This window comes from Tenrec ecaudatus, chromosome 7, assembly GCF_050624435.1.
Source record: "Tenrec ecaudatus isolate mTenEca1 chromosome 7, mTenEca1.hap1, whole genome shotgun sequence".
Lineage (NCBI taxonomy): Eukaryota > Metazoa > Chordata > Mammalia > Afrosoricida > Tenrecidae > Tenrec > Tenrec ecaudatus.
The window spans coordinates 92,501,584-92,515,797 of record NC_134536.1 but is presented as its reverse complement, the minus strand read 5'-3'; the positions used below and the strand labels follow the sequence as shown (position 1 = coordinate 92,515,797).

General features: G+C 47.1%; 1 protein-coding gene across 2 annotated transcripts; it reads right to left on the bottom strand.

Annotated features, from left to right (window-relative positions):
- Positions 1-1,153: 1,153 nt before the first annotated feature.
- TENT5A (terminal nucleotidyltransferase 5A) lies at positions 1,154-8,207 on the bottom strand. Of its 2 annotated transcripts, none has more exons than XM_075554841.1 (3): positions 8,058-8,207; positions 7,256-7,802; positions 1,154-6,176 (listed from the first exon to the last, which is right to left on the bottom strand). In XM_075554841.1, exons 2-3 carry the CDS (start codon positions 7,763-7,765, stop codon positions 5,400-5,402), a joined length of 1,287 nt encoding a protein of 428 aa, XP_075410956.1. In that variant the 5' UTR covers positions 7,766-7,802; positions 8,058-8,207; the 3' UTR covers positions 1,154-5,399. The 2 variants fall into 2 exon arrangements, with proteins under 2 accessions (XP_075410956.1, XP_075410955.1); XM_075554840.1 differs by having other exon boundaries at positions 8,003-8,143.
- Between the last annotated feature and the right edge of the window lie 6,007 nt (positions 8,208-14,214).

Below are 14,214 nucleotides of genomic sequence, written 5' to 3'. Positions count from 1 at the left end.
ACTGATGAAAAATTGATGCATTTCAACTATGGTGTTGGCAGGGAATGTTGAAAGTACCATGGACTACCAAAAGAAGAAACAAATCTGTCTTGGAAGAAATATAGCTCCTTTGAAGGAAGAATACGGACACTTCGTCTCATGTGCTTTGGACGTGTTATCAGGAGAGTCCCGGTCCCAGAACAGGAGCTCATGGTTGTTCAAATGGAAGAACAGCTAAAAAGGGGAAGTACCTTGGCAAGATGAATTGACCCAGTGGCTGCCACAATGGGTGCAAACAAAACAATTTGGGGACCATGCAGGACCCGGTGGCGTTTGGTCCTGTTGTTCATCGTGACTCTAGAGTCCAAGCCAACTCAATGGCACCGAATAACAAAAGCATCAATAAAGAGAGATCTCTTTTAAAATTAGGAGTGGTTCTTTTATAGTCAGTCATGTATTCCATCCAATATCTGGACTTTAAATGGTTTTAAAACAATAGCTCCAGGCTATACCAACTCAGGTTTACCAAAATTCCAAGCAACTAGCATTGATAACATCTCCCAAATTATACCAAAAAATTTTAATGGATATATATGCCCCATGGAAAATTAAATAGGTGATATGGTGCCCAATGCTCTTGAAAAGGGCAGTTTCCTTGCACCCACTTTACGTGCAGAACAAATATCATATTAGGTCCTGTAATTGTTCTTCTTTCAATGTAACCCTCAGACTCCTAATACTTTAACCCCAATTTAAATGCTCTGAAATGCCAAAGATCCTCAGAGATAGACAGAAGGGCTGAACACTCAGAAACATCCCTTAGGCTACTCATGAAAACCAACGTCCACCCAGGTCTAAAGAATACTGAAGTTCAGAACCAAGTCTCTCTTGAGAATGGAAGGAACTTACTTCTAGTCCTCCTAACACTGCTAAGCCCATACCCTCACAAGATTTTCTTGGCCTCTATCAGTTGGATCCTTTGGAACTCACTGATCCAATCATAGACGGGCTAGCTAAGCGCTGGATGGTGTCATTTATTGTGCTCTATCAGACAACTTGCCGTAGACTGGTTTTCTTCAAGTACCACCTTGCCTTTTCTCGTGGGCACAGATTAGGATTCTGAGGAAGCTCTCTTTCATCAATATGAGCAGACACTAAAGACAGTACTCACAAATCAGTAGAAAAAAATAACTTCTTTTTATTTACAAAAAAATCCAAATATTGGATGCTGTAAACAAAATTCACAATCTGTTCCCTCTAGCATTGATTCAACATGTCAGTTTTTAAGAGTCTCTTTTCCATCAACTCCTTTTCTGCCTGTGACACAGTTTATAGTCAAAATATTCCCAGAGTGACCCAGGTGCTTCTTGCTGCAATAGGATGCCTCAAGGTAGGCATCAGTTGGAGGGAGGTTGGAGGGAGGGGACAGCCAGCAGGCAGAGCTTCCTCCATTCTGCAAGGCTTTGCAGCAAGTCGTGTCAAGTTCCCTTGACATCTTTAGACTTTGTGATTTTTACCATTTACTTTGTTAGCAAGCCATCATTACAACATTATAGAGAGATTCTTTCTTAGCACTAAAAAGGCTATGCTAAAAGAAACCTTAAAGAAAGATTATATCCAAATAGGTGCTATATATGAAATTATTTTTTTTTGGCATTTTGGTTTAATTTAACACACTTCATCTTCAACGATAACAAAAAAACAAAGCTTATTTTTGAACTGCTGACAGCTTTCAACATAATGCATTTCATTTACTAGAGTTCACAATATTCATATAACAAGCAATGCACTGAAAACTGTATGCACAGAAAAGCAACCGAGGATAAGCAAACAGAGAGGGTTGGTAAAAACAGTATATTCTCTTCTTGTTTCACTTCCTTCTTGGCTTGGATTGCAGATATTCTGTCATCATTGCTTTTGGGGTTTGGGCGCCACATTGAAATAGTCCATCTGGTACCAGACTGAGCAGATTCTTCATCCCATTCCTAGAAGGGATAAGTCCACCTTGGTGAAGAATTCTTGGGGCAGCCTGACTTATTGGAAAGGAAGTAAAGTATCCAAAAGGGCATCGTCTCGTGTTAAATGTTCTCTGACATGCCAGACTGGACCGGAAAGGAGAGGAGCTTCCAGAAGATAAGACTTCTTCCTGTTTTAAAGTAACAGCACCAAACCAAAGAGAACCCACTGCTGTTGATTCTGACTCATGGTGACTGAGGAGGACAGAGTAGAACTGCCTCCCCCTTGGGCTTCCCAGGCTGTAAAGCTTTACAGAAGCAGACTGCTTGCTACAGCTTTCTCCCCAAGGGTTGATAGTGGGTTCGAACCATCAACACTTTAAACATTTTAGTTAGCAGCCAGGCACTTTAACAAGTGCGCCACTAGGGCTCCTTGGTAACGTCACACGAGGTCAGAAAACCACACAAGCAAGCAAATCACAGGCACGAATAGAGCGTTGCAAGCTCTTCCTTTCTCTGACCTATATATACTTTGCGCTCTCTCGCCAGACATTCCAAGTTTTAGGCCACACAGCGATAGAGACATCTATGCCACTGTTTGCTCAACTACATCGGCACAAGACTACAGTACATACACAAGAGAAATAAATTATATAGGTCTTAAAGTAAGCGCTGAACGTTGTCTTGAGTACAGCCTGTTCTGGCTGAGTGCCAGGGGCTGGCACTTAGCATTATGCTGCCAATGTTGCAGCAAGCAGGAACATAAATTGAGAAAAATAAATGGAAAGAATATTTTAAAATAAGGCTCTTCCAGGCAACAATCTGTGTCATATGTGAACAACAGGTTGTTGCAATGGCAGAGTCAGAGACCCCCAGACTCTTTTCAAAGTCATGGACAGCTCAGTTGTTAAGTTAGGATGAAAAGGAAAACTAGAGCACCAGCTGCACCTATGTTCCTGGGCCTTCCCTTCACTGTCTGCTAGGAAACGTCCCAACACCGAAGCTGACAGAGGTCTGGTTGCCGACAGGTGAGTGTTAGGCTTAATCTGCAAATAAGGTTTCCTGGGAATTCACAATTAACTTCAAGCCCAGGCCTCCGGAGTGAGGGAGACTAAGCCAACCTGGGAGTCGGAAGAATTCCCTAGGAAACAGTGAGTGGCAGTGCAGTAGCTGTGACAACGCAGGCAGAATTCACAGGGAAGCGGCAAAGGCAAATCCATCAGTTTTCCATTAAAGCTTCCAAGACAGAAACACAAAAGGTAGACCAGATGGATTGACCTCGCACTGTGCATCTGAAAGATGCCCAGAAAACAAAGAAACAAAAATATTATACTGCCAATAGGACAACAATATTTTCTTCCCCGAGCCATCCTAACTATGAAGAAATACTATGGTTGGGTTTTCTGAGGAATTGCAGAGTAAACGAATGGGCATGTACTAGGGGTGGTGGGGCCCATGTGGTTGCTTCACCATACTAAGGGAAGGCTGGTTTTGTTTTGAATAAATGCATCTTCCCAGACCCCAGTGACTAGAGGCTGGGAGATGGGCTGGTTTTAGGGTTAGCTGTCATTGGACTAAAATAGTAATGCAGGTTCACTTCACAAAGGCCTAACTGGTCTCTTGGGAAAGAAAAGAACGTTCTTTATTTTAATGCAAAGTGATTTAATTTAAAGTACAGTACAAAATATTTAAATGCAGTGTGACAACCAGATCAAAGATATTTCATCTTGGCATGGATTTATAAAATTTTATATATAATATATATTTCATATATAAATTTTAAGCAATTGTGCAAATACTCTTTAAAAAGGGTCATTTCACATTTTAATTCTAGTGGTCCTGGAATGCAGAATGCATTCATTTAAAAACTCATTAAATAGTAGTAAGTAGTGTTCAGATCACCAGAAAATACAAACACTTTTTTAGCAGTCAGGGATTTAAATAGCCTATCACTGATCCAATATCCACTGGATTATATACCATGGAGGTAAGCATTTAAAAACAATGGTTTAAACCTGTCAAATGATAGCTCAGTTTAAAAAAAGAATGCTCTGCCAAACAAATATTCTCCCATTTGTGGAAAACCCTGGTACACGCAAGCACACGCGCATGCTCAGACACACACAAACACACATACAAAGGTTGGGTGGGTGGGAGTGGAGAAACCTCATTAAAAATGTATACTCTGTTTTTTTCTATCAAATATATTACTTGTTTCCCTTCTTTAATTTTTTAGATGTGGGTTTTAATTAATCACTGCAATATGCCCACGTCTCATGTCATCCTATTGAAAATATAAAAGCACACAGTATTTAAACATCTATTTGCTACATAATTCTAAACCATAGTCAATGTACATGTGTATATATATACATATACCATGTATGTACATACACACAATATACACACACAAACACGTACACAAGTACCTCTAATAGTATCACACTAACAATGTTAACTTTATACAAGTATTTGCCAAGAAAAAAATAGGGCATTTCCTCCACCATTCACAAGCTTATGTTTGTTTTTCTTTTCTTCTTGGGTCCCTGATAAAATAATGATTAAACCAAAAAATAATTTTCCATTTCAATTTTTCAGAAGGCAACAGGCACTTTGATGTATATCGGTGTGTAACAAATATAGTGACTCTTTATAATGCTATTATATCTCTTTGACTTGGGTATTTTTATCTGTTAAATCTTTGGTCCTTGAGCATACTTTCTTTGCTACAGCTGTTTCTGTTTGCATTTTCCCATTTTAAAAATGCGAGCTATGCACGCAGCTGGAAATAATGGATTGTGTCATCCTAAATTCTGCTGTTTGGTTTGGTATGAGCGCTGCACCAACCTACTACTGTTCATTTGGAGCAAGCTGTTTCCGTAAGCGAAAACAGATCATTCCAGAGAATGAACTTGCTATAATAAGCCCCAGATTAGAAAGTACTCCGTTTGAGTACCCCTTCTTCATCCATTGTGACTATCTTAACTCCCGAACTGGTCAATTACTTAGCGGGAGACCTGGTTTCTGTGTTTTCCCTCTTGTGAATTGCATCCTAGGAGAATCGGTCTTCTTTTTTTTTTTTTTTGCGGGGGGTGGGGGGTCCCTCTCCCTATGGCAAGCTATGGGGCAGGTACTGACTGCAAACCCATATTGTCATCAAGCATTTTTCTCTTGTTATTTTCGGAGAGCCTGGTTACTTTAATGACAGGTCTCTTGTATTCCAAGACAGAATCCAAATGGGTAAGAGGATAAGGTGGGAGGGTTTGGGGGAGGTAGGGGTCGTTATTTCTAGAAAACGCTCCCATAGCTATTAAAAAATCCACAACCTTTGCCAAACTTAAAACCAGGAGCAGATCATCATTACACAAAATACACCCTCAATCAGGCTGGGTCACTCTTTTATCCCCTACCCCCCCCCCCCATCTTGTCTAAAATGGCTTCCCCATGGGCATCTTTAAAAGATCCTTAGTTACATGGTAGCCAAGTAGAATATGTCTGTTGCTGGCAGGTAAATACTGGCTGAACTTGGGCAATATAATAATTACTAAAGTTGGCATCTGCCACATAGGGGGCCGGTTGGTAATAGCAAGTAACGTTGGCCACATTAGGGATGACGTTTTGCTCCGCTAGCACCCGGATAGCCAGCATCGTGATAAGGTTTAAAGTCTGTCTTCTCTCATGGCCCATCAGGCACACCGTACTCTCATTCACAACCTCATGAAGGGTCATGAGATAGTCGTACTTTCGATCCTCCAGTCCCACGAAATGGTTCTGCAAATATGACTCTAGTTTCCGCCGCTGCTCTCCAATGTCTGAGAAGTCGATGAAAAACCTGGAACACATATACCTCTGAAGGGTCTTGATCTCATCGGAGGCAGGCCGAAAGCCCCTCACTAAGAGGTTACAGTACTTGAGCAGGCCCCCACCTCTGATTTCCTCGGGGTTTCTGGTGGCAATGATCTTGTTACAAAGGTGGTCAAAGGCTTCTTGGAAATCCCCGTAGACGCTCTCACCAATGATAGTAGGGTGGAAAGTTTCACTCATGGGGTTCTCTGAACATTCGTAAAAGAGGAGAAGAGAGTCTAATTTGATTTGAAAAGAATCTACACTGAATTCAAACTGCCTCCGGAGAGAATCCACAAATTTCAGCTCCACGTTTTTGCCACTGTTGTTTGACAGGGAGATGAGACTCCAGCGGTCAGAGTCGTTGCACACTTTAACCATTTTCTGCACATAAGCCTCCTGCAATTTAAGAGACAAAAGATGATGAGCACGAGTATAGGAAACAGATAAATGCCACACAGCTTAGAATTATTTTGCTGTTTCCCCTTTTGTTTTGTCAAGTTTCAGCAAAACACTACCTACTGGCCTAAATAGTCTTCCGAAAACAGAAAGAAAGGGGGGAAAAAAATTTAACGAGTAGTTTTACTGTCTGGGAAAGAGACAAGAAATACTAGTTTGAGACTTTTGGCAGACATAGCACAGCGCTGAACGGTTCTGCTGCCATGTCTGATTTTGAAAAGTTATTTCTCGCCGGCGGTTTAAGAGCACACTGCTCACATAAGGCACAGGAGGGCATGGTGGAAAGTGAGATGGCCTCTCACCCCTTTCCCCCTCCCCCGCAGGCAGCCACTGGTGCCTGTCCTTCCTGGGGCACCATCTGCACTTACAAATACCAACTAAACGATGGCACTCTGGAAGGACGTCCGCGGATAATTTTAAGCCATTAGGAAAACGGGATGAGGGCGGAGGAGAGGGGGTAGATAACCTTAACACATTAACAGGAAGGAAATCACTATGCATATCTTTGACACCAGGAGCCATCAGCAGAACGCCACCACTATGGGCTCTATTCATGCTTTCCAATACAGTAACCAACTCATTGACTTCGGTTCTGCTTCAAGCTTCTGTTTTTCCCAGAGATTAGATCACAAAATGACTCAAAAGAATTATGGACATCAATTTGTTCTTCCATGTATTAAAACCATTCTGGACAAGACCTCAGCCGGGAGAGCCGAGAGTGACTACATACATAAATAACAACTGGGGAGGGAGAGGAGGGAGGGCACAGAGGAGGAAGCCGGAGGAGAGCTGCGACGCCTAAGCCCCTCGCCAACGCTGGCCACGCACCTTATTCTACCCCTAGAAAGTAGAAAGACCTTTTCCAATAAAGGCTCATCCGGGCGCCTTGTGTAGGCATAAAAAGGCAGTGTCCCCGGACTCTCCACCCGCCGCCCTCCCCATCTGCTACCCCGGGTCCGGTTCTCCGGGTCCGGTTCGGTTTGGCCCCGCTCGGGACCCCAGGCACGCAGGAGCTTTACCTTCAGCGTGAGTGGTGTGATCTTCTCTTTGTTCACCCCTTCGGGCAAGAAGTCCAAGAGGCAGTCCAGCACCACGTCCTTCACAGTCTGAAACTCCTCTTCCCCTCGCAGGTCGGCGAAGAAGATGAGGTCTAGGTCCTTGTAGCCCAGGCCGCTGTCCTGGTGCAGGACGTGGCTGGCGGCCGAGCCGTTGAGGCGCACGTCCCGCACCCCAATGCGCTGCTCAGCCAGGCGCCGCCGCACCACCTTCACGATCAGGCTGGGCTGCAGCTCCAGCGTGGGGAAGTTGCCGCGCCCGTGGATCGGGATGGTCTCGCTCAGGATGCCGTCCAGCCGCTGCACTTGCTCCCAGTTCAGTACGTTGCAGTGGGCCGTGGGGCTTTCGCAATACTCCAAGCAGGGCTCGTCGAAGCCGGCCCCGTCTCCAAAGTCGCCAGCCAGGGGGACGTAGGGGCCACTGGCCGCCAGCTCGTCCTCCGCCATGGCAAAGTACCCTTCGCCCTCTGCCATGAAGTGCCCGCCGAGCGTCACTTGGCCTGGCTCGATCCTAAAAGGAAAGAGAGATGGGGACCGAGCCTTGTAAGTACGTTGCACCACGCGGGGTGGGGGTGGGGGCAGGGGCAGCCGAGCAAAGAGCGCGCCCCCTCCACAGGTCGGCCCCCTGCCCCTGGGCACACCTCGGAGACCCTCCCTCCTGGGGCCCCGCCACCCCCAGCCGCGCGCATCCCGCAGAGCAGACCCCCGCACCAAAAGTATCTCTGATGCATCTGGAAAGCGCAAGCGGGAGTCCCGTCGGGGTCACCTGGAGGCGGTCGTGCCTTCTAGGAGAGCGGAGCGGAGGAACTGCGCGGTGGCAACACGTCGGGAGCGAAGAGCGCTCTCTCCGCCGGCCGCGGGGAGCCGCTGGGTCCTTCCCGGAGCTTCCCCGCCCGCTCTGGCCACTCCCGCCCCGCGCCCCCGCTGCGCAGCTGCCGCCCCCGGAGCGGTGGTCCCGGAGTGGCGGCTCCCACGGACGCCGCCGCTGCACACGCACACGCACACGCCCGCGTCTCTGGAGCTTTAGCAGTTGTGTCAGGGCAACGTCTACAGTACTTTTTTTATATGGGGTTTCTCCGCGCTTCCGGGCCCCGGCGCGGCGCGCTCGCCACACCCTCTCATCTGCATAGGGCGCCGCCCCCTTTCTCCCTCCCCGCCGGGCGGTGAGAGCCTGAGTGTCCATCTGTGTGTGTGTGTGTGTGTGTGTGTGCGCGCGCGCGCGCACATAGATTGAATTCATATTTAATTGGACCCTCCCTCCATCTCCTCCGCCTCTCTTCTCCCCTCCAACGCAGACGCACATTTGCTATGCCCCCCCAAATCCTAAGTGACCATCAAATCTGCGTGATAACTGAAAGTGCAGAAGTGCCCAAACTTGGGAAAAATACAATTGTCGCCAGCGAAGACGTCCTTATATGCCGGCGGCAGCGCGCCCGAGTGGCCGCCCGACCTCCTCAATGGGTCGCTCAATTGCTAAGCCTGGGTTTCCGCGTCCACGCGGGAGTCCACGCGCGCCAGCCGCCGCGCAGGGAGGAGGAAGCGCGGCGGGATGCCTAGGTTTCGATTCTCGAAGCCTCTGGAAGCGGGGAGGCGCCGGGGGCCAGCCCGAGAGGGCCCGGGGGCGGTGCCAGGCTTCGCGTCCCATGCCCCAGCGCGAGCGGTCCCGCAGCCGGAGCGGTGCGCGGGCGGAGCGCGTCGCCGAGGACGCCGCGCGCCCCGGGGCCCGGCCGGCCCAGAGCCAATCCCGAGGACTGGGCGGGCCGCGCCGAGGCGCCAGAGCGCGCTGCCGCGGAGGCCGGGCCGGGCCGAACCCCGCGCGGGGCAGCCGAAAGTTCGCTCGCGTGCAAGCAAGTGCATTTGTCGCGGGCCGCTCAAGTTTTCACCTTTCACCTGCACCGAGCAAATCAGCGTGGAATCATTCGGTTTCCCACGAGGCATCAAAGCACGCGTTTGCAGCGCAGCTCGGGCTGCTGGTCCCCAGCGTCCGTCGCTTGCTTCCTAAGGCCTACGCAAAGGTGTGTGTGATGCTCACCCCCAGTGGCCATCAAAACCAGGTCCTGACCATAACCGCGCCTGCCCCTGCCCAGTGTCTAAGGTCACCCTTGGGGCCCTTACACCACCTATTTGGCTGCAAAGTCCCTGTTCTGTCCCTACTGGCGAACTCTCTCCGTGGCGAGCCCACCCGGAGGACCCAGAACAGCTGTCTCCAAGGAAGAAGCTTCAGGAGGCTGGGCGGGGGAGGGGGCGGGGCGGGGGCTAGGAGGAGAGTGGAAGGGAAGTTGACTGCTTCTTCCCAGGCGCTGTGCCACCTCAGCTGCCAAGCCCAGCCTGGACCACTTTCTGCTCTTGTGTGAATTCGGGGAGCCTCAGGCTCCCCACGTAAAAGGAGCTGCTCCTGGGACGAGCCCAGCGGAGCGCTGGGGGTGGCACCAGGGAGCATCCAGCTGTGGGACAACGCCGCCCCCTGCCGGTGCCTATGAACCTGAGTCCCCAAAGGAGAAAACCAAGGGGACCCAGCCTATGGGGGTTGGGCAAAGGAACCTGGGACAACCATGCTCCTAGGCCTTTACAATGGCCCACGTATTCGCTTCCATCCAACAACGTATGCACTCAGCCAGCTACTTAGCCAACCGCTCCAGAATTATTTTTTAAAAGAGAGATGTTTTGATCGCCTCTTAGGTCAAGTACCAACCTGAATGCTATATATGGAAGCATGACGAAGTTCACACAGTCTCGTGAGCATGATAGGCGTATAGTCAACTATCGTTCCGTTCGAGTTATGTCATCAAAGAAATATGTTCCAGCACCGGGAGGGGTAAGCTAACTAGGAGATCTGAGAACTGGGGGTAAAGTCCAACAGAAAGGTGGCATCCGAGCTGGGTTGTGAAAGAAAGGGCTTGTCTTCAAATGTTGAGGCAGAGGGAGAAGGGCTTCATGGACAACGGGTAGAGCATGGGTATTGAAACTATATCTAACTCCACCACTGTAAGAAATGAGGTTGGCATTGCACTGGCGTCCCGTTTGTGGAGGTTCTAGAAATTAATTGAGCAATTCTAAGGCTTATGTGGCTTAGTTCTTTACTCATAATACCTCATTCACTCTTCAATTCAAGAAGGTATTACTTATCATAGGGATTTGGAAACAGGGACTGAAGACACTTTCCCAAGGCCCACAGGGAGTAGGTGGTGGGCCAAGACCTTCAACCAGACCTATTTGTGAATGATGTTTAACCCTCAATGATTAAGATGCTTATGGCTGGAAGGGAAGTATAAATAGCAGAAAGGTTTTGTTTTGTTGAAGAAGGAAAGGGCTAACAAATCGTTTCTTCTAAAGACCAGTATGAGTTTTGCCACTTCTTAGGACGAAGCCAAAGGGATAGATCCTAGATACCCCCAAACCAAACTCACTGCCAGCAAGTCAATGTTGACTCATAGCGACCCTATATATTAGGCAGAGGGCCCAGTGAATTTCTGAGACTGTAATTGTTTATGAGAGTAGAAAGCCCAGCCTTTCTCCTGGAGCCGCTGATGGTTTCTAACCGGGGCCCTTGCCCATCGCAGTCCAATTCATAACCATGGTGCCATCAGGAACCAGTGCCATGCACTTAGTGCCATGCACTAAGGAAATTGAAGGGTATAGGCCACTGCCATTATTTAGGGAGAATGCTGGTGGAGTGGGAGAATTCTCATCTTCTGCTCGACTCTGATTGTATTCCTGGTGAATGCCCAAGGAGTAGCAGTCATCCCTAGGAGGGGGCGCGTAATGCTGTGCCGTTGAATAGATTTGGGTAGAGCTTCTAGACCAAGAAAGGACAAAAAACGAACACTGAAGATCTTGTAGGTCACAACGATCTCCAACTGATCGTGGGGATGGCTCAGCACTGGACAGCTCTTCATTTAGTTTTGCAAAGGATGGGATGACTCAGTCTGACTCACGGGCTGCTAATAGCAATATCAGCAGCAGTTATCATTTTATTCTTTTGAAAACAAATCTTGAAAAAGAGGTCGAAGCTCCCCAGAGCTAGCGAGCACCTCTGCTTCCGAGGGGACCACAGATTTGGTCCCTGGAGCCCAAGGGAGTCTGCATGGATGATCCTGACGCAAGGACCCAACCACACATCCACTGAACGGCTACCAGGGTAGCAGTATTATGTATATAGGCAGGTGGAGGCTGGTTTCCTGTAACTAACTGCTCTTCGGGATTCCTAAGAGTGGAAGGCAGTGCCTAGAGGTTAAAGCAGCATCTAAGATGGGCAAGTCTTCAGAGAGGCCCTGCTAGGTGTCAGACTTAGCAACAGAGCCTGACTCTTAGAATCAATGGTTCAGACCCCTGCCTCAGAGCTGCCTCCATTTCACTGCTGATACTTCAATCCCCATCCTCATTCTCCCCTCACAGCATCCTTCCAAATCTTGAGCGCTCAGATGTTAGTGCCTCTGACACTGGGCTATTTGGGAGGGCTCACTTTTAAAGTGCCTTTGTGGACAATTTCGTCTTTAACTGAAATAATATGTGCCAGCTACAAGTGACCTTTTTAATATATGCAAGCATATGTCAATTACTCCTCATCTTCAAGCTTAGCTAATATTTACAGTTTTATACGGGCAGGGGCAGATTCATTCTTAGATGAAATTGCAAGTTATTCAATTGCAAACATTTTTTTTTCAGATTATAAAATAATTGTCACATGAGAAGTTCTATATTGACCACAGCTAGGATATCTTTACATGAAGTTTTCTTGTATTAAATTTAGAGGCAAAGTTGCTATTGCTTTTCAGCCTTTAACTTCTGGACCTAGTTGATAAGTAATTTAAATGGGGTTGGGGTGGGAAACCATTAGAGGGAAAACAATTCATTTAAGACCATTGCAAATTTGAAATTTGAAAGTCTAAATCTTGACTGCCTGTTGAGTGCACAATTAGGTTTTGCCTAATGTCCTTAAAGGAGGCTTTACACATATTTTTGAGATGTTAGATTTATTAACGTGGAAAATTCAATGTTGGTGACTCACGAATAGTTAGCATGATTGAGTTTGAAATGATCTGTCAGACAATCTGCTAAATATTTTGTGTATATTATTTATTTAAACTTTATGCAAGAACCACAGTTTTCCATATTACCTACCCATTTTCCAGATGGGGAAAATGAAACATGGGATGGTTATGTTTGTTACTTAAGTGGTAGAACCTAGCTTCAAACCTTTTTTTTTTTTTTTTGGCTTCTTTGGTCACTCTCCTACTGCCCTCCATATTTGACACCTCACCCAACCTTCTGACAGAAAACTGACTGGAACTGGGCTTCCATCATGCTTTCTTTCCAAGTCATGGTTGTTTAAGCTAAGTCAAACGTTGGGGACCCAAGTACTTTGTCCTGAAATAACAGTTGAAGGGCGGATTGCATGGTGACTCAACTGGAACGCTGGGTGGTGAGTTCCTAGCCACGAACAGCCAGCGGGCCGGTGGAGAGCTACGAAGAGTTTTCAAGAAACACCACACGAGACAAACACATGCGGAGACTGAAGGTCGCTCGGAGTTCTTTGAGCAGTGGAGCTAGTTTGCCCTATCTACTCTGTCTGTTTTCTATCTTTTCAAAAATGGTTTGAGAAGACAGGAAGCAAACACAAAATTATTTCTCCAAACTTACTTGTATATCTAGGAAGAGAGCCAGAAGAACCCAGAAAACTGTAGGTTAGCTAGTACTTATGTCCCTGGGCTCTGCCCAGTCTCCTCCAAACCTGACCCTGAGCCTTGGTCTTCCTAGCCCACCTACTTTCTCCTCTCAATTGAGTTGTCCTCTCCTACCTTTTCTCTTCTTTGACCCTTTCCACCAAAAACAGGGATCTGGAGCTGTACAAGCACAAGGCATGCAGAGTGGGAAGGTGAGGGATGTGCACCTTCCCCACCCCCACCCTGGCCTGCTCTCTCCCTCTGCAGAACAAACCCCAGTGATTCCTCAGACCAAGGTGCAGGATCCTTTGTCTAAGCAAGCACTCTACGGTGTTTGTGTTACAGGGCAACCTGGACATCTGTTTATTAACCAGCAACTGCTAACAGAACTGCTAGCCAGCAGCATCAGAGTGCTTGGTGTAAAAATTAAAATTTGCTGGGGAAAAGAAATGATTTGGTTCTGTAGGGAATGCTGCAGGCGAAACCCTCATGCTCCCTCGGGTAAATAACACATGTTTATTCAGGGCCTACCAAGGCCAGAAGCAACCACATGGCTTCTAGGTTAGTTGGGGATTAACAGTTCAATATCTTATTGCTTGTTGAGTTACTAGCAATCAATTCCTTGATGTTTATAATTTATAACTAACCTCTGTACCCCAGCTCCCCATACTATTTCATCTTTATCTTGAGAATTTCTCTGACCAGTGTGGGGCTCTATATTGAAATGGAGAAAGGCTAGTTGACTCTACTTCAAGTTTATATAGTTACTCATTTATATAGTTTATATGGAAAGTTAATCTTAGACTTGCTGGTCCTCAATCATGGGACAGCAGCTATTTCTCTTCATCATCCTACTTCGTCTTACACCTTTGAGGCCACGTTTCAGTAAGCAGCGGCAGCAAAGTTGGACGACATACCCTGAACCGCACAGCCTCAGCCTTGTAAATGTAGGTTCTTTCCCAAGGTGGTCTTTCTAAGGGTATTTACTTGAAATCCATGGTTACGTAATAAGAACATGGCAGGTACAGATCTTTGAACCTTGGGGCATTGATAAGGAAGCTGCAATGATGGTTGCACCGGCCTACTTATTCAGCCTTAAAATCCAATCCAGTGTCAATGGTCTTTCAGCAGAGTTCTTCATCAGAAAGAGTAGCCAGTTTCTGTGTGTGCTCTTATCAGTGCTGGTTGTGCCAGAAAGTCTTCCTGTTTTGACATCTCCGTGCAGTGCCTGCCGTTTCAATGTTGCAAGTCCCATGGACC

Bases quoted from the DNA above. Each gene is read 5' to 3' on its own strand.
- TENT5A (XM_075554840.1), bottom strand. From the start codon at position 8,022: ATGCATCAGAGATACTTTTG. The intron at 7,803-8,002 runs GTGCGGGGGTCT...CTTTCCTTTTAG, and splicing joins ATGCATCAGAGATACTTTTG to GATCGAGCCAGGCCAAGTGA. The intron at 6,177-7,255 runs GTAAAGCTCCTG...CTTAAATTGCAG, and splicing joins TCACACCACTCACGCTGAAG to GAGGCTTATGTGCAGAAAAT.